Source organism: Ascaphus truei, chromosome 5, assembly GCF_040206685.1.
Source record: "Ascaphus truei isolate aAscTru1 chromosome 5, aAscTru1.hap1, whole genome shotgun sequence".
Lineage (NCBI taxonomy): Eukaryota > Metazoa > Chordata > Amphibia > Anura > Ascaphidae > Ascaphus > Ascaphus truei.
The window spans coordinates 56,184,398-56,203,700 of record NC_134487.1 but is presented as its reverse complement, the minus strand read 5'-3'; the positions used below and the strand labels follow the sequence as shown (position 1 = coordinate 56,203,700).

Genomic DNA, 19,303 nt, shown 5'->3' with positions numbered 1-19,303 from the left:
ATACCAGGGATCGCGCGTGAGGTCTCCAAGTTCCCTTACCTAGTCTCCGGCGACGTGTTGCCATGGCAATGTGACTTCAAAACACCGGAAACAAGGTGGGGGGGGGGGGGGGGGAGAAGAGGCCGTGAACGGGTAGTTGGAAAAGTTTGCGCACCCCTGCTTTAAAATAAGAGCAGTTAAATGTGGCATTCATTACACATGGAGTTTGTGATGGCTGATAAAAGATGCCCAACCTTTTTTTTTGAAGATATTTATTTTAAGGAAAGACTCCAGGGATATACCAAATAAGTCAACATGGGAAGAATGTTGAACCAGGGGGAAAATCTGATTGCCATTATTTGGAGTCAGGAAGGAATTTATTTCTCTCTTTATGAAACGGCATTGGATGTTCCACTGGGGTTTTCAGTTTGCTATCCTCTGCATCAAAATACTGTAAATACAAATATAGGATAAATATCTGTGGTCTAAATTTAGCATACGTTGAACTTGGAGATGTGTATTTTTTCAACCTCCAGGAGGCATTCCTTCAAGATAGCAGTTTAACACCAGAGCTCTCTGCCTGACCGTTCTTGATCCACAGCCAGCCTTCTACCAACTCAAATTGTTGGTTTTACTTATTGTGGATTGTAAGCCAAGCTAAGAGCTCTCTTTTGAGACCTGTATGGTCTATTATTGTATTGTATGTCTTTATTTATATAGCACCAAAAATCTACTCAGCGCTTCACAAAGGATACAGTACAGGGAATTATAATAATACCATAAGTTCTGCAAAATCAGACAATAGGAAAGGAAATCCCTGCCCCAAAGAGCTTACAATCTAAGGAGGATAATACAATACATTATGGATCTCCCCTTGTATGTCATGAAATTTATATTACGGCTACGGCCTGTGTGCTAGTGTGTTCTTTCTGACTGCTATATGTGCATCAGCTTGAGGCTGCAGTCCTTCCTCAAATATCAGACATTCTTCTTTGTGCTGGAAATTCTCAGACTGCTTGTACCCTAGGTCCTGGCTGCGGTCTTTGTGGACTTGCGCCCTGCTTGAGAAATATGCGCTACTGCAGACAGTGCGACATGTCTGGTCTGGCTTCCAGATGTCTTAAGGATCACTATATCACTACACCTCACATCAGACAGTTGATAATATAATATCAGCACACTAACACCTACCACTGACAGACTTGTTTTGGGAACACAAATAATATTTAAGCTACTTTTCCAAGTTCTGTGCACAGTGTTTCTATCGTGACTGGCAAACATGTCTCGACATAACGGAGTACAGGAGTGAGAGAATTGGGGGCACAAAGTGAACTAATAACTGACAGAAAGCCCTTAGCTGGAAATAATGTGGCTCAAATCACAAAGGAAGAATTTAGAGAAACACGGTCATGGTTTAATCGCAAATTTGACTCTACCAGAGCTCTTTTGAGCGAATTTCAGAAACCCCAACCAATAATATTAGAGCCAGAAAATCCTAACAAAGAAAATGTAACAGAAATCACACCTTTTCTTTTACAGTATACTTCGGAGAGGAACACAGCAGACAAACCACAGAGTCGGAAGGCAAAGTTTGAATCTGTTCCCTGCTAAGATATCCTGTCGGCTTAGAGCCCTGTCTCAACTGGGCAGGAGGGAGATCTCAACTACTCCTCAGTCACAGAGACCTTTTGCCATTGATGATTATAGCCCTCAGTCATGTAACCCTTGTCTGGGTTTCATCACTTCCAAGATCTTGTCAACAGAGGACTAATTTCTATGACTATTGTTATTACTTTAAACCTGTTCATTTATATTTGATTGCTAGCCCTGTATTTGTTTTTTTAATTACACAGGGCCTGTTATATTAAGGGATTGAGTACAAATTAATTTGAATTACCTCATATTACACATCATGGCTGAGATCATTTAAATCCCTGGGTTAACTTACAAATGTGCAAGATAAAATTATTCCAACCTTGCACATGTCATTTTGCTTTTGTATCCTACAGTGTATAACTGAAGGATTATTATCTAACTTCTTGCACAGAATTACATCCCTCTGCCTTTGTTCAGTCAAAGTAGCTGAATTTGCTGTTCAGTTCTTCTGATCACTCAGTACAATGGTTATGCCAAAAGGACAAAATACCAATGTAACAATCAGGAAACATAAACATGGCTTTATTATAAGTTATTAATAATGCACATGTAAAGCCTTAGTAATCTCAATTCTCTAATATTCTAAACCGGAGGTTTGCTTTTTTTCTTATTTTGTTATTTAGCCAATTTCCTAGTGTTTGTTCCCTTGTATCCTTTTCACCCCTCCTGTTTTGTTATCTGTATAGACAACATTTAAAAGCATATCTGGTTAAACATGTTAAAATCGTAAATATGAGGAAGAAAAGATAATTTAACAACTTTGAAATGGCACGCGGGGGGGGGGGGGGGAGGAATAGAATCCCTTATGAACTTAAATATTTCCCATTTATAGTGCCCATTTCCCTGAGCAATATTGAACACACTTCTTTCCCTCTTTTCTTTCCTGCATCAGTTTGTCTTTCTCAGTGGAGAGAATAATGTGTATTCTATGTATACCTTGGATCCATTTTGGGCCTGGAAGCAACTTTCAATTCTTCCATGGAAGCACACTGCTCAACAATGGTCTCCAAGAAGTCTTCTATGTCGTCTGATTTTCCTGAGAATTTGCTGAGCACTCTGAAAGTATTTGTGAAGTCAGAGCCTACAGATATAAAAATAAGCAAAGACAGCACTAAATACCTTTGGTTGAAGACCATAAAATATAAAAAACACTCTACATTCGGTTTATCTCCCCTGTCCCAACTATAGACCAAGAGTTTAAAATCATACGGCCTAGAATAAAGTGGTACAAAAAAAAAATACATATATTCCTAAAGGCAAGATGAGAAATAACAAAACAGATCTTGAGTACCAACTTTGGAATTGATGAAACTAAATCTGATGGAGTGATGATATTTCATGGCATTAAACGGCTTCCAAAACAGCTTACCACAATGCATGCGGATAGCTTAAGGCCTGGGACATAGTGCCCCAACACTAGCGCTGCTTTCCCTGGCCTTACACAGCGCGCCGTCAGGGGGCATGTCGGGGGCGGGCCAGTGACGTCACAGAGCTGGTTCGCCCTCATTGGGCGAACCGCTCACGTGACCGGCCCTGCGCTCCGGCAAGCAAGAAAATCTCAAGACTCCGTCAGACACACGCTTCCCCAAGCGTGCTGACGCGTGCGCGAGCCCCTGCTAATGCCGCTCTCATTGCGGCTGCAGGGGCTCAGTGCCGAGCAGCAGCACGGCTCAGCGCATGAGCGCTGACCATGCCCGAGGCCTAATTCAGCAAATGTTGCCAAACATCACATTAAAAGTACTACCATTAAGGCCTGGGACCCGCTGCGCTCGTTGGCGCGGGCGGCAATGTAGCGAGTTCCCCACCAGCAGGGGAATCCTCGCGAGCCGGTCCCGGTCCCCACTGGCTGCACAGCTGACTACACGCTGTGGCGCGTCAGCCACTAGGAGACACCACAGAATGGTGTTCCCTAGCGTTGACGCGTCACGTGGTGTGGCTGTGAGCCAATGGGGAGGGGAGGCTTCGGGAGGAGGAGAGGCTTCGGGGAGCGGGGAGGAGTGTGGAGTGAAAGCAGCGTGAGTGCCTCTCTGTGTGTGTGTCTGAGTGCGTGCGTGCCTGCCTGTGTGTGTGTATGTGTGTGCCTGTCTGTGTGCGTGCCTGTCTCTGTCTGTGTGTGTGTGTATGAGTGCGTGCGTGCCTGTCTCTGTCTGTGTGTGTGTGTGTGTGTGTGTATGAGTGCGTGAGTGCCTGCCTGTGTGTGTGTGTGTATGTATGTATGTATGAGTGCCTGCGTGTGTGTGTTTTTTTTACTTACCTGCAGCCCGTGGAGGGAGGGGAAGAGTAGCGGGTCCCTCCGCTCAAGCCACGCCCCCCCTCCCTGTCAATCCTCCCACTCCCGCCCACCTCCCGCTCCGGCCCCTCACGTCATGGCCGCGCCCCCTCACGTCATGGCCGCCCCCCCCGACCCGTTTGGCCACGCCCCCCCGCTCCGATAAAAGTAGCCTGTAGACCGCAGATCGCGGTACAGCGAGTTGCACGCGCCGCCGGCAAGCAAGCCAGCCGTGCGGACGCGTGCAACGGGACCTTAGCCTTAGGTATTAACTCACACTGATGAACTTGATATTCAAATCACTTCAAGATGCCACAACCAGTTTAATAGCACTCTCAAACTGGCTGATAATAGTCTGACAGTAAGAAACATATTTGCGTTTCCGCACAACTTTGTGGTAATGAAGCTAACTTTTCCTGACCACGTGCTTCAAATATTTAAATAGAGCTGTACTATAAAATTACATCACTGGTTAGGTACTTAGCCCGCAAAGATGCTGTCCCATGTAGAAACAAATTTAACTAAGTAGCAATATGCAAATTAAAAATACTGTGGTTGATTGACACCCTAAAAATGTTTTAAGTATTTTTAAATCATGGTTTGAAAGTGTGAAAATGTTCCTTCGTCTTAATGTACAAATGATCTCTGAATAGGAGGCTGTAAATCAATTGTATTTACTCAAAACGTAATCAAATGTATCCAGCCTAAATTTGAAGCAGTTGGTACGATATAAGTACACAGAAATTTCTTGCTATGTTACCCATCGTAGATTTCCAGTAATAAAACATAGTTTTAAACTATTTAACACGGCGGTTAATTTAAACGGCCATTTCGTTTCCTCTGGAGGGGTAGTGACCCCGGTAAGTGCACTTGGGAACCACGGGGCCCCTGAGCTGAGTAGAACATGGATGAGCTCCAGGGGGGAACCCCTATATTTCATGCCTTAAAGCAGAGGTGCGCAAACTTCTGGTGCTGCGCCCCCCTGCCTGTTCCCCCCACACCCTCCTAAGCTTAGTGCTGGCGTCAAATAACGCCACGTTGCTGGCTGAATCACGGTAAAGGAAATTACAGAGGCCTTGCGCGGTACCCCAGAATTTCATTTAAATGCCTTGGGAAAGAGCACCCCCCAGTTAGCGCACCCCTGCCTTAAAAAACAAAAACACACCTTTTCTTTTACAGTATACTTCTGAGAGGAACTCAGCTGTATGGGGATTAAGCGAGAAATATATCAAATGAAAAAATTAAAGCGGCCACTTTTTTCCTGAAAACGGTTTGTGTGTCACACACACACGTGTATGTATATGTACTCACAGACTGACACGTTATACAGTATTTGTAGTTTTCTGTGCATTTATACAATTGGAAGGTGAAAATCTTAGAAACTTTACATGTTTCTTTGGTGTTACCTGTAAGATGCATGGTTTCTAGAAAATCTGCGACAAGTTTATTGTCCTCGTCAAGTTGCAGCTGGATAAGACCCAGCTTGTGTCTCATGTTTTGCATGTAGTGCTTTTGGAATTCTGCATCATACTCCTCATCGATAATACTTTGACTTTTCTGTATGGGCAGCTCTGGAACGAGGGCCTCAGCAAGTTTCCCCATATTCCACTTACAGATTTCTGGCTGCTTGTTATAGGCATAGCGTCCCATGTTATCCGACCCATTGCAAATGTGATCAGGATCATATCTGCAGCATACACACAAAAAAAATCAGCTACGGAATATTCATTCTACAAACACAAACAGTTCACCTACAATGTCAACTTGGCCATCTGTATCCTGGTCATAACTCTACTGTCTCTTATTCATGGCAAAAAGAATGACTTGACAGGTGGCAGTGCTCCAATCGGAATTATTGCAGTTTAATAAATAATCTCCTCTTATTGTGACATTCTGTAATTACTGTGGCCAATGACAGATGTCCCATCAGTACATTGCATAAGATAGTATTCAGTTTAAAGCCTATAGGACATACAGGTATGGCTAATTATATTTTGCATTGAGTATGCATGCAAATGACTAAAAAAAAGCCACTGAGAAAGAACTGTCCACTTATCAAGCCAAGAGCTTGAAATTGCATTAATGACTATTAGAATAGGACATCAACTCTACTTTGCCAGAGGAGGGTTAACTGCATTTAAAAAAAAAAAAAAAAAGCCGGATATACAGAGTATACTCTTCTTATACTATATAATGGTGCACCCAAGACTTTATGAAAGCATTGGTTGTGAACCATTTAGCTGTTGAGTCCTCTACAGTAGTACAGAACAAACTGTAGAAAAATGAAAGCATATGCTGAGGTTTGGTACTGACCTGTCCATGAACCCAAAAGGTCCATAATCAATAGTAAGCCCGACGATGCTCATATTATCAGTATTAAGTACCCCATGGCAGAAACCGACACATTGCCATTCAGCAACAAGCCTAGCCGTTCTTAGTGTTATCTGGAAGAAAAAAGCCACATGCACATGAAGTAGTAATTGAACCCAGGACAGAGACATGCAAAAGAAATGATTAAAAGCACATTCTGAAGAAAAAAATCATAGATCTAAAGTGAGCCTTTATTTACCATGCTGTGACCATTTTCCACATACAGTACTAGAGAAAACAATAGTACAGTTCATTTAATTTAACTCGACCACTCTTCCAACATGGGAAGACATCTTCACAGTATATTGAATAGGGGTCTTGCCAGTTTAGCAATCATTGTAGCTCTTTATGTTTCCCTGCTTTTGAACTGCTCAATATGAATCACAAAAAAAAAAAAAAAAAAAAAAACATTTGTTGTTATTGTACATTATAATGAACACTCAATTCTTTTTGCGGCGTCAGTAGGAAGCCACAGCGATGATCTCCAGCATTCTTCCACAGAATAGTCTGTATTTTCAAGTGTACCATTAGTGACTCAGTTTGGTTCATTTTCGTATACATAGTCACAAGCAAAGCATGCAATGTTCAAAGTTGCTGTCAAAAAAAGCTCAGTAATTAAGGTTTTAAACAACTAAAAAAACATGTAAATTGTAACAGGTCTTTTCCAGACAGAAGGATTTTTTTGACAAATATATATGACGTAAAATGCAAAATACAATATTTAACCAATACAGCAATAGATGGCTCATAAAAGCATTGAGTAAACTGTTACTTGCCAATAAAACTGGCCGAAATACTATTTAAAAAGGTCAAGTTTACTGTAAAAACAAACTATGATTAGAAAAGAGTTCTATAAAAAGAATGCAGTTGATCAATAATTTCAACAATTTAATGGCTACTAGTCATACATGATATATTAGTAATATAAAGGGCATGTAAAAATCTCTCTCTTTTTTTTTAAAGTAGGTAGGAAGCAGGAGGTTTCTGGAGCTGAGACATGTTAATCTCAGATCTGCGGACCCGCTTGTTCCCTAGACACTTACTGGTAAACGTAACGATGCTCCAGTACACTTTAGGGAAAACAAAACGGCAGTTTAAAATCTCCCGCGTTACGTGGGCCAGTAGGAAGCAGTGACGACATCCAACGTCACGGGCCTGCATAATACTGGGCATTTTTAAAAAAACGTCAATCACAGGACGTACCGGTAACACCATTCCCAGTATGTATCGCGGGAACTGAAATTAATGTGGTTCAGCAGACAGGACCCCCTGCTTTCCAACTTTGTAAAAAAAAAAAAAAAAAAAATTAAGAAAAAAGTGGTTCTGTGAGGAGGAGGAGTTGCTGCTTTTAAGATCACATACCCATGTGCTTCTTCACCACTGTTACATGTTCTTTGACATTGGGAAAATGGATGTGCTCATTTTTATAAAAAGGGCATATTTTAGATTAAAAATAAATAAAAATAAATGCGTGATGTGTTTGACAAACATGTCCATGTATGTCCAGGAATATAAATCATTTATGGTAACACAGCTAAAACATTTTGGAAGGTTTTAAAAGGAATCTAGCATATGTAATATAAAAATAAAAGAACAGATAATCAGCACCAATCTCTAACCTCTATTGTAAATCTCAACTGTGAATGTAATGTGATAGTGATGAATAATAATCTGAAAAATGACAAATAAAGTGACAATGTAAAAAATTGGAAAGTGACACAATAATTAACCATTGAAGATGTGCAAAACTAATGTGATAAATAGAAATCGTCCACAAAATCCTGGAAAAGTGACTGCCCGTTAAAGAAGTAGTTATAAATTCACTTTATATAGTTACATTAACAATGAGTATGTATGTTATTTTTCATATAAAACTTACAAATGGAAACAATTAATGCTTTCTATCTTGTGATTTTAACCAAACCACTGCTGTTTTAGTTACAGGATAAAATCAGGGCATGGACCCATCTCGGCTAGATGGAGCAGTCCCTACCTCTCTGAAGAAAGCAGCATTCCGGTCTACATTGTTATCAGCATGTGTTTGCTGTATGTCTGGATAGAATGTGCCAATCACATAATCAAGCATTTGTATCCGGATATCATTTCTATTGACACTAGGACCTCTGCGGCTAGTGTATTCGTCTGTTGGCTTAAAAATCTCAAAAGATCCAAACCTGTTCAAAAGAAAACAGAGATATGATTTCTCATTAACCTATTTAGCACTTAGCACATGCTGGATAAGTATTGGAGTGTTTGTCACAGTAATGAAGGTTTTAAATATTCAACACAATATTTCCAACACACTCAATTCTATTAGAATGAATGGAATATTGTGGTTTAATGCAAAATATCTACATGCAACCATTGTGCCTCCCGGGATCACGATTAACAGAATATCTAAAAACATATTCCTAAAAAGAGATGAGGGCAGAAGACACGATCCCACATTGGTGCACTCGTAAAAATATTATAAATGTATTAAAGATATTAAATAAAATAAAAACAACACACAAATGTCACACATCCTAAAAAAAAAAAACATATCAAACCCATAAAAAGGAGGACACCACATATAAAATAGTTGGGAGTATATGACACTTAAATGCATAGCAACCAGAACAACTGGGGAACAATTGTTCCCCCACTGTCCAATAAGGAAACACAGACACCAAAATTGTATATAAACACAAAACTATTCATAGACCAGATACACAAAGAGTAATATTTTACCAATGAGACAACTTCAAAATATTGCACAGAAAAAAAAAATCACTGCATATTTATTTTTTTAATCATAAATGAGCCTGTTAAGACAGTAAGAGAGAGCGTCATTAAGTTAATATCACCGTGGGTGAAAATCCTGGTGAGCATCTGAAGCTTCTGGTAGCATAGAGCAGCGGTGCGCAAACTGGGGGGCTCGCCCCCCTGGGGGGGCGCAAGATTGTTTAGGGGGGGCGCAGGAAGCAGCGGCGATTTTGCCAGGAGCAGAGGGAAAAAAGCCGTCTGCAGCTGCAATTTTTCTTTTGCCCATTAGGTGGCGCTGCGCTGTGCTACAGTACACAGCAGCATCTCGTTGCTTCCTGCATCAGCGTGTGACATGGGGAGAGGGGGTGAGTGAGACTGAAACATGGGGGGGGGGGGAGTGAGACTGGAACATGGGGGGGGAGTGAGACTGGAACATGGGGGGGGGAGTGAGACTGGAACATGGGGGGGGGGGAGTGAGACTGGAACATGGGGGGGGGGAGTGAGACTGGAACATGGGGGGGGGGGAGTGAGACTGGAACATGGGGGGGGGAGTGAGACTGGAACATGGGGGGGGGAGTGAGACTGGAACATGGGGGGGGGGAGTGAGACTGGAACATGGGGGGGGGGAGTGAGACTGGAACATGGGGGGGGGAGTGAGACTGGAACATGGGGGGGGGGAGTGAGACTGGAACTGGGGGGGGGGGAGTGAGACTGGAACATGGGGGGGGGAGTGAGACTGGAACATGGGGGGGGGGGGGAGTGAGACTGGGACATGGGGGGGGGGGAGTGAGACTGGGACATGGGGGGGGGGAGTGAGACTGGGACATGGGGGGGGGGTGAGACTGGGACATGGGGGAGGGGAGTGAGACTGGGACATGGGGGGGGGTGAGTGAGACTGGCACATGGGGGGGGGAGTGAGACTGGGACATGGGGGGGGGAGTGAGACTGGGACATGGGGGGGGAGTGAGACTGGGACATGGGGGGGGAGTGAGACTGGGACATGGGGGGGGGAGTGAGACTGGGACATGGGGGGGGGAGTGAGACTGGGACATATGGGGGGGAGTGAGACTGGGACATGGGGGGAGTGAGACTGGGACATGGGGGGGGGGAGTGAGACTGGGAAATGGGGGGGTGGGAGAGTGAGACTGGGACATGGGGGAGTGAGTGTGAGACTGGGACATGGGGGAGTGAGTGTGAGACTGAGGCATGGGGAGGGTGTGAGTGACATGAGGGGGGTGAGTGTGAGATGGGGAGGGGGGTGAGAGTGAGTGTGACATGGGGAGGGGGGGTGAAAGAGCTACATGGGGATGGGGATGAGAGAGACATTGGTGGGAGGGAGGGAGACACTGGCAGGAGGGAGAGAGACACACAATGGCTGGAGGGAGAGTGCGAGAGAGACACCGGGTGGAGGGAGAAACAATAGCTGGTTGGAGAGTGCAAGAGAGACACTGGGGGGAGGGAGAGGCAATGGCTGGAAGGAGAGTGAGAGACAATGGAGGGAGGGAGACACTAGGGGGAGGGAGAAAGAGAGAGAGACACACAGGGGGAGGGAAAGAGAGTGGGGGGAGACACTGAGGGGAGGGATAGAGAGGGACTGGAGGGGGAGTGAGAAATACAGGGAGTTGGAGAGACTGGAAGAGGAGTGTGAGACTGGAAGAGGGGAGAGAGTGAGAGACAATGGGGGGAGGGAGAAAGAGACACACACTGGGGGGAGGGAAAGAGAGTGGGGGGGGAGGGGGAGACACTGAGGGGAGGAATAGAGAGGGACTGGAGGGGGAGTGAGAAATACAGGGAGAGACTGGAAGAGGTTAGAGAGGTCCTGAGGTGTTCTAATGTGGCGGGAAGAGAGAGATTAATAATACAGCAGAAATGGGAACGCTATTAGACAAATATTATAATATTTATTTTTAAGTTATGTAATTTGTGCTATAAATACTTTTTTGTAGACGCGTGGCGGGGGCGTTACAAAGCTGGTTCGCCCTCAATAGCTGAACCAGCTCACGTGCGCTGACGTCATGTGATTTTGATTACATCAGGCAGGGGGGCCCCGAGAAATTTCATGGATGAAAAGGGGGGCTCGGCATAAAAAGTTTGCTCACCCCTGGCATAGAGTATGTCTCAATGCAGACAGAAGTGTTCCCTCTAGGACGTCAGGTAAAAGATTAGTGTGTCCCTGCAATGGATCGCTCCCCTCTAACATAGGACATCTAATGAATACGATAATTACAATATTATAGATGACAAGTAGAACTCCTCACTGCCACATAACAAAAAAATAGGTGTTATGAACTTGGTTCTCCGGTTTGTTTTCTGCTGCTTTACATAAGATAAAGGATTTCTCAGAGATTCAAACCATCGGCAAATATATTGTCTCTTGATAAATTTACATTGCTGTATTTTTTTTTTATATATTTGCCGATTTAAGGAACATATTTCAAATAAGGTTGTGTGGAACGTGTTTCAAATTTAGAGGCTGCTAAATCAGGATTTCTATTCCAGTATTGTGATATCTCAATGCATCTTGCTTGATAAAAAACTATAGAATTTGACTACACTGATTGCCGATAACAATTTGAACAGATCTTGTCACCTTCCTAAACCTATGTACAATATGTACAACGATACGCATCATAAACTTGTATTCATTCATTCGATAAGTGTTCAGAACATGTAAGTTTGCTTAGAATCTCATGAGTTCAGATGATCCCTGAATGCATGTTCATGATCTGATTACTGTAGACTAGTGTATAAACAAACATAACATCTTTAATCTGTATCTGACATACCTATAATGAGAAATATAGAAGAAAATCATTTACCTACATAACATTTTTAGTTAGAATATTAAAATGACCTTAGAAACGTGGGAGCAATACGTAAAACAACAGTGCACTTTTCTTGCTTCGGGTGTCCGTCGTAAAATATGTCTCGGACGACGGTGGAGTCTGATGTCACACATGAACCAGCCCGTGTGGTTTGTATTCCGAGGTGAAACATGGCTTCACTGCAGAGAAATTCTCTTATACTCGATCGCAAGACCTTGCGCCCGTCAGCTTGTCTGCAATGTAAAATCATTTGTTTTAGAACGTTAATAAAAGGCACATATAAAACTTTAGGATTATTAAAGCACAATATTTCCACCACTCCCCACAATATCTCTGGAACCAAGAAGCTTGTCCAAAGTATGAACAAATAGTATCAAAACACTGGAAGGACCCTTCCTCACATCTCTTCTGCACATAATGCGGATAGCTTTTCTAGTCATAAAGCTCGTGTAAGAACTCCTTTATATTATTTCCATCTTGGTGCAATGAAAGTATATAATATACTGCAAAGCATGTAATAATTTAAGACCAACATAGCTACAGCTGTACTAGAACTACTAAAGAGAGGGACCTAGAAAACCAACTAAAAAGCAGATCATCTGTTAAATGCCATGCAAACTGCTCTCGTCAACTAGGTGACTATACTAGCGTTATAGTGATCAGTGCCGAGATATAAAGCAGATCTTAAAGCAGCAATTCTACTTTCCCCCTTTTTATATGTAAAGCATGGGACAATGTATAATTTTACAATGGATAATTTTACATACTTAACGAAGCTGGCAATCATTTGGTGCTCTTCTTTTAAATCTGTAAAAATCGAGATTGTGTGTCTAACGAAATGGCCGCCTTCTGACTTTGTGCTGCAGCTGATATGTAACATTAGGCCTGGGACATAGTGAATTGAAGCTCGCTGAGGCGGGCTGAGCTGCGCTGAGCAGATGCACAAAGCCCCTGCATCTGTCATCAGCGCGGCTATAATTTCCCCCTCCGCATGCGCGCTGATGCGTGCGGAGGCTGAGAAACTTGGAACAGACAGGGAAGTTTGAAATTTGCCGCTCGGGGAAGCGGAGGGGGGAGCGGGGGACTAGATCCGCCTCCTGCTCCGCCTCCTGACACGCCTCCGCCCCGCCTGCAAAGACAGGAAAAAGCTCCATTTTGGAGCAGGCGAGGCAGAGCAGGAGCGCGGCTCAGCGCTGTTTAATCCTCTATGTCCCAGGCCTTATACTTCTAAGTGTAAGGCTTGTAATATAGTATGCGCGGGTGCATGCGCGTTCGCGTGGCTCACACATTTAGTGTCTATAGGGCAAGCGGTGACACGCGTGGCTATGACGCCACAGCGTTAGGCCGGACTGTGATTGTCTCACAGCGTCACATGTGTATTTCCTCAGATCTGCCGCACCGACGCTCACGGCCGTGCGCATGTCAAGTATCAACGTCAGGCTCACACAGGCAATTATCATCGATGCGTGTGCGCACAGAAGCGCACTATATTACAGGCCTAACACATTATTGTTACAGTTTTCAGTCATAGACAGTCCGTTTGGAACACAGCAACAGATTCATTTGGGACAGAGCTCAAAAAGGTGTGTTAGAGCCTGATTCAAAAGAGGAAGTGGATATGACTTTCTAAATAGTTGCTATTGCAATCAAAGGATGATCATTCAAATGCTACAGACCTGATTTAAAGAAAACACAGTATTTTTCACGTATTGCTGCTTTAAACACTGGGCACATGCAACTGTAATGCATGTCAGCTATTGCAGGACTAGTATACAAAACAAGAACACCGAGTCTGCCATTCTCAAAATGACCCACCCAAAAGGCCCAGCTCATTCTGCTATTAAGATGCAGCGAGACCGGTATTTATTATGCCTATTTCAAAATGTGAGCTCATAAATCTATACTTTTTTTTGCCATACTATAAATCAGTTCTATAGTATTAGATACGTCACTGATTTTATGTTTTTCTTTAAATTCAACTCTTAATGCGTTTTAATATACTGAGCATCAACTGATTTCTATAGGTTTTAGCCCACCAAGTGCAAGATCTTTGCTACACTTTCCTGTTTGTGATAGTATGTTGCCAATATTCCCAGCAGTTTCAGCTGTAAACCAAGGGGGAGCAATTTTTTTTCCCTGTGCCCCCTGCCGAATGTCCTCCTCTCCGCGCACACCACCTCCCTACCTTGATTCCCGGCGTCTGGGCGTCATTGGACGCCGCGTTGCCATGGTGACGCATCTCCAGATGCCGGCTGAATCAAGGCGAGTATGGTTTACAGAGGCCCCGCAGCTCCCCCAGCACTTAATTTAAGTGCCTTCGGGAAGCGCGCGGGGCCTCTGTAAAACCAACGCCCCCCCGCCGGTAATCTCGTGCCCCCCCCTTGGGTCCCGCCCCCCAGTTCGCGCACCGCTGCTGTAAACTATAACAATATTCAATGTTACCTTAGTAATATAAGAAAACATTGTAGTTGCTGAGTTACACTGACTGAAGAATTGATTGAAAGTGGAAGGCAGCCATGTTAGGCACACATGATTTCTGAAGGCAAGTGTCAAGGTTTAAAAGAGATTTAATAAAAACAGTTTGTACAGCCAGGCGCCTCATACTTATGGTCTCATCAGTAGAGATGGGCGAACATTGGCCAAAGTTTGAATCAGCCGTGAACGATTTCTGTACGACTTATTTTTAACCTATTAAAAAAATCTAACAGTGTAATTAATTCACCTTGGACCTACGTGGGGATAAAACCCCTTTAATGGTCCAACAAGAAACTTTTGCAAAGATTTAGTCGTATGTGCCGAGTTATCAAAACATCACAAGTCCTTTTCATTGTAGGTCATGATACAATTTAGCTGACCGACATTAGGCTGAGTCCATAGAGACTCCAGCCGTGCGGAGGCTGAGGGAAAGTGGGTGCTGTCCCTGGCCTTACTACGCGCGCCATCCGGGGGCGTGTCTGGGGGCGGGCCAGTGACGTCATGGAGTTGGTTCGCCCTCATTGGGCGAACCGCTCATGTGACCGGCCCTCCGCTCCCCTCAGCGCACAAACAATTTTTTTTTACGTGCTACGCCTCGGCAAGCCCCTGCTAAAGCCGCTCTCATTGCGGCTGCAGGGGCTCACTGGCAAGCGTGAGCACGGGTCAGCGGCTAAGCGCTGACCATGCCCGCGGCCCTAGGGTTCTTCACAGTTGAAATTGTAGTGTACAGATGTTTAAACGGCACAGGTTTTCTTACTCAAGATTACGGTGAAGGTTTTGTTTACTTACTCCAGTTTGTCACTTTATCTCCTTAATTGAGAACTCTCAATTCTGGTGTGTTAATTAGCTGCTCCCATCTGGGATGAGGTTTCCTACCTGAATCTTTAAATATGTTAGGTAGACTAGCCCATTTTGTTCTCAGAAATGCCAAATCGACTTGTCAGTTGACTATCTGACCATCTGTGTCAGCTCTCCAACACAAATCAACTCTAAAGAGAAGTTACTGTACTTCCTCTGATGTGCTAATAAACGGCTTCTGTTTGTAAATCTGCTCCCAAGACATGCAAAACTAGTGGCGTACTGTATGTGCTTCATTACCACCGCACCTACAATCAACATTGTGACAGATACTACCCGATCAAACAAGAACCACATAGCAACTTATACCCAATATAATATAAAGCAGGGTATTCAGAATATGCTCATAACACAAAGTAACACCTCCTGTGCTTATCAAAATGAGAAGTTCTACCTAACAGATAAACAAAGCAAACGCAGAAAACGGTACACAGCAGATATTACCAACGCTTCCGGGAGAACTTAGTAGAAAACACATTTACCTCATCCATTAAAAAGATATTCCACATTCTATAGTTACCAGTCCTCCGGCAAGAAAAATGCTGAATTAACCTTTACGGTAGAGCACCCATATGACAACACAGGTCATGGTCATGTGCTCATTTTCTAGGGACAGCTTGGGTTGACCGCTGTGATAGAAGTGGCATTCAGGCTCTAGGAGCGATCACAACAGTTAAGTGCCAGAGATTCGTGGCACTCAGGAGTCGCCGGACTCTATGTAATTCGTCATTCTACCTATAGGCCTGGATAAATTAAAGTCAATCCATGAATGACAAACTCTTCCCCCATCCAGAAGCCTCTAAGAAATGCAATGTTTGATACATTTTCAAAGAAACAAAAAGCAGTCAGATATTTGCCTTTAGTACAGTTAGATATGCTAAGGAACTTTGGCTGGCTACATGGGAATGCACTTTTAAACAGCAATGCTTGTGACTGCTGAAAATACAGGTTTGGGGTTTTCATTTACCATAACCCTACATTATTATTTTATTGACACAAACCATTTTCAATTGTTAAAAGCATCAGTTCCCTCTGGGCATGTACAGAAAGCAGGGGGGTCTCAGGAGGTGAATCGCATTCGTTTCAGCTTTGGGATGCCATCTTCCCGAGACACTTATCAGGGACGGTGCCACAAGTACTTCATAGAGGTTTAAATCTCTTGAGTCACACAGGACAATAGAAAGCCACAATGAATGTGTGTGAAGTGGGAGATTAAATATCTATTTTGTTTACCCTTACCGGGCACCTTTCCCAGTAAGTATCTTTCAGAACCAGGAGGTCCCTGGAGTTGAAGTTAATGCGGTTCAGCTCTAGAGACCCATGTGATTCCCATACATGTAGGGGGAAAACAAAACAGTAGGGGCAACTGCTCCTTCAAGTTGCGAAAAATTGTGGCTTGCAGCAAAGCATTGTGGGGCACGCAACTGCAGACCGTAATTGTAAGTTTCTACCTTCATTGTACTGCAGAATATGTTGGGACGTTACAAAAGAATGTTAATTACGACAGATACTTTTTTTTAAATCACTTTGTAGCTTTCACAGTTGTCTTTATCCAGCAACCACCCTGAATCTTTAGCAGCTGCTTCCTTCAGTTTGCACGGCCACGTCTCACACTTTTAAGCTCATCAATTTTTGCTTGCTCACTTGTTCAGCATTGTCAAGATATTAAGTTAGTGTGCAAAACCAGAAGGCTTCATCATCACTCCTACCCACTTCATCTGTAAAAATGTTTTAATTTTATTTAAAAAGGCAGCATTGCCTTACTTTTACCCTATTAAACCAATCACCTCAGTAAATTAACCTTTGTCCCTGTGAGATAAACCCAATTATTTGGCCCAACAAGACACCTTTTCATAGATATAGTAGTATGTACTGAGCTTTCAAAACATCACAGCATTGTTCTGTAGATCGCTTGGCGACAGACAGACAGAGACACACACACACACACACACACACACACACACACACACACACAGCACGGGGGTCACCGAAGCTGAACCGTGTTAATTTTAGCTTTGAGCACTGTCTGCTTCCGGAGATACTCAACTTAGAAGGGGGTTGTAGCCCAGACAGGGTTATCTTAATGGCCGCATCCTGTGGTCCAATAGGAAGCTGTGACATCATTCCCTGTGACTTCCTATTGGCCCACATGGCGTGGGAGCTTTGAAATGCGCAGAGATACCAGCACCCCATTCTGAAGTAAGTATCTCAGGAAGCCGGGGGTCCGCGGAGCTGAAATTAACACGGTTCAGCTCCAGAGACCCTCTGCTTCAAACCAATTTTAAAAATACGTGTCACCAGTACTGCTGCTTTAACAAACCAACATTGGGGGGTGGGGAGGGTTATTAACGAAAGTATAGTGTACAGAGCTTTCAAAAACCTCCTAGGTGTCTTCAAATGTAGTATCAAGGTCTTGTCTGAAAGTACAAATGGAAGAATCCGTCTGTTAGCTCCAGGGCAAACTGGTAAGATGTGCAATACAAGCCTATGTGATATAGGTTATAAGCCTGATGTGGAGGTAAGTGCGGGGATGGAAATGGATGCAGACCCACATCAATGAATAATGAAATTGTGGCTGCAAATGTCCCGATTCCTTAGTGATAAACTGGTATGGAGTAACACTTGTACTCACGATTACTACCAGTCTCCCTGCCTCCTGGCTCAGCGTCCCACCCTGAGCGGGTGTATGGTGTCCCTCCTCGGCGTCCGTCCGATCGTGGTAGCACAGAAGTAAAAAAAATGATCGGCAGTCCTGCCGCTCCTGACCCCAATCAAAACTCACCAGTATGGAAAGTTAAAATTGATTTATTGGCCTACATAAAACGGATACAATCCACAAACAAAAGAGATAACCTCCTCCCACACGTTTCAACTGAGTTGGTCTTTCTCAAGGAGTCGGTTGAAACGCGTGGGAGGAGGTTATCTCTTTTGTTTGTGGATTGTATCCGTTTTATGTAGCCCAATAAATCAATTTTGTCTGTAACTAGACAGGAAAGAAGAGACCCCGAGACCTTACAGTTTAACAAAGAGACCTGTACTTTTGGAGATTAGAAAGTGCTGTGCACACGAAGGCCAAGTTCAGGGTGGATGCTACGGCCCCGAGCGTCCGTGCGTGGCTCCGCCACACGCTCCTGCAGCCCAGCGATCTGTGCCTTGGTTGCAGGAGTTGGGTCGTGGCATTTGGGGGCATGGCGGGGGCGGAACGAACGTGTCACGGAGCTGGTTCAGCGAACCAGCTCACGTGACGCGACTGTAGCCTGAAATATCATTTTGGGTTGTAGTGGCAAAAAGTAGCAGCGTCAACGCTGTACTTTGCCGCTGGTGGAGTTTCCAGTTTGAAAACTCCCACCGAACAACTCAAAAGTGTGATGGACGTGTGCACGCTTGCGCAGCATCAACCCTGAACTCGGCCTATGGCTGCGTCCACGCTGCCACTGAACGCGCTTGGCGGGGATGCTGGGAATCACTGAAGTGATCTCTCCAAGCACACTCCGCGGCAGTGTCGTGGCTGCAGCCAGGGTGGGAGAGCTCTCGCTAGCGCTCGAGCGCCATGATGTCAGGCGTTTCATGGCCAGCCAGCTGCGCGTTTGAAGGGGCGTGTCAGGGGACGCGGCCTTTGTCATGGAGCTGGTTCGCTCTCATTGGGCGAACCGCACACGTGACGCATCAGCGAGCAGCCAAATCAAATTTGGTTGTCTCTCCAAGAAGGTAAGCGCTCCGCATGCGCTTGCTCACGCTGGCCACACACATTGCATCAATGTGTTTCATCGCGGACAGCGTGGCCGGCTAGCTGCGCGCCTGGGGGCACAGCCATGACGGCATGGAACTGGTTCGCCCCCATTGGGCGAGCCGCTCACGTGACGCACCGGCGAGAGCGCAAATCAAACTTGCTTGGCTATAAAATAAATAAAAATGTATATGTATACACATAAAGTGACTATAAAAATGCAGTAATATCTATATCAAGACCATGAGGTTCAAGTGTCTTTAATTTAAAGATTCAGAAACTCTCTCTCTGGATGAGTCTCCTATCTCTATCTTCCCCTCTCCAGTGCTTATCGACGCACTCAATTGCCCTATATTTCAGACCGATTGGGTTTGCGTTATGCATCTTTAAAAAAAAAAA

At 44.3% G+C, this 19,303-nt stretch overlaps 1 protein-coding gene across 1 annotated transcript in view; it reads right to left on the bottom strand.

Moving 5' to 3' along the window:
- The window catches only part of SELENOO (selenoprotein O), a 35,586-nt gene that overhangs the window by 10,646 nt on the left and 5,637 nt on the right, over nt 1-19,303 (bottom strand). The window contains exons 2-6 of the mRNA XM_075599844.1: nt 11,874-12,077; nt 8,268-8,448; nt 6,218-6,348; nt 5,311-5,591; nt 2,572-2,716 (exon numbers count right to left, since the gene is read on the bottom strand). Of these exons, the coding sequence (XP_075455959.1) occupies nt 2,572-2,716; nt 5,311-5,591; nt 6,218-6,348; nt 8,268-8,448; nt 11,874-12,077 (942 nt within the window). The remainder of the gene's footprint in view (nt 1-2,571; nt 2,717-5,310; nt 5,592-6,217; nt 6,349-8,267; nt 8,449-11,873; nt 12,078-19,303) is intronic.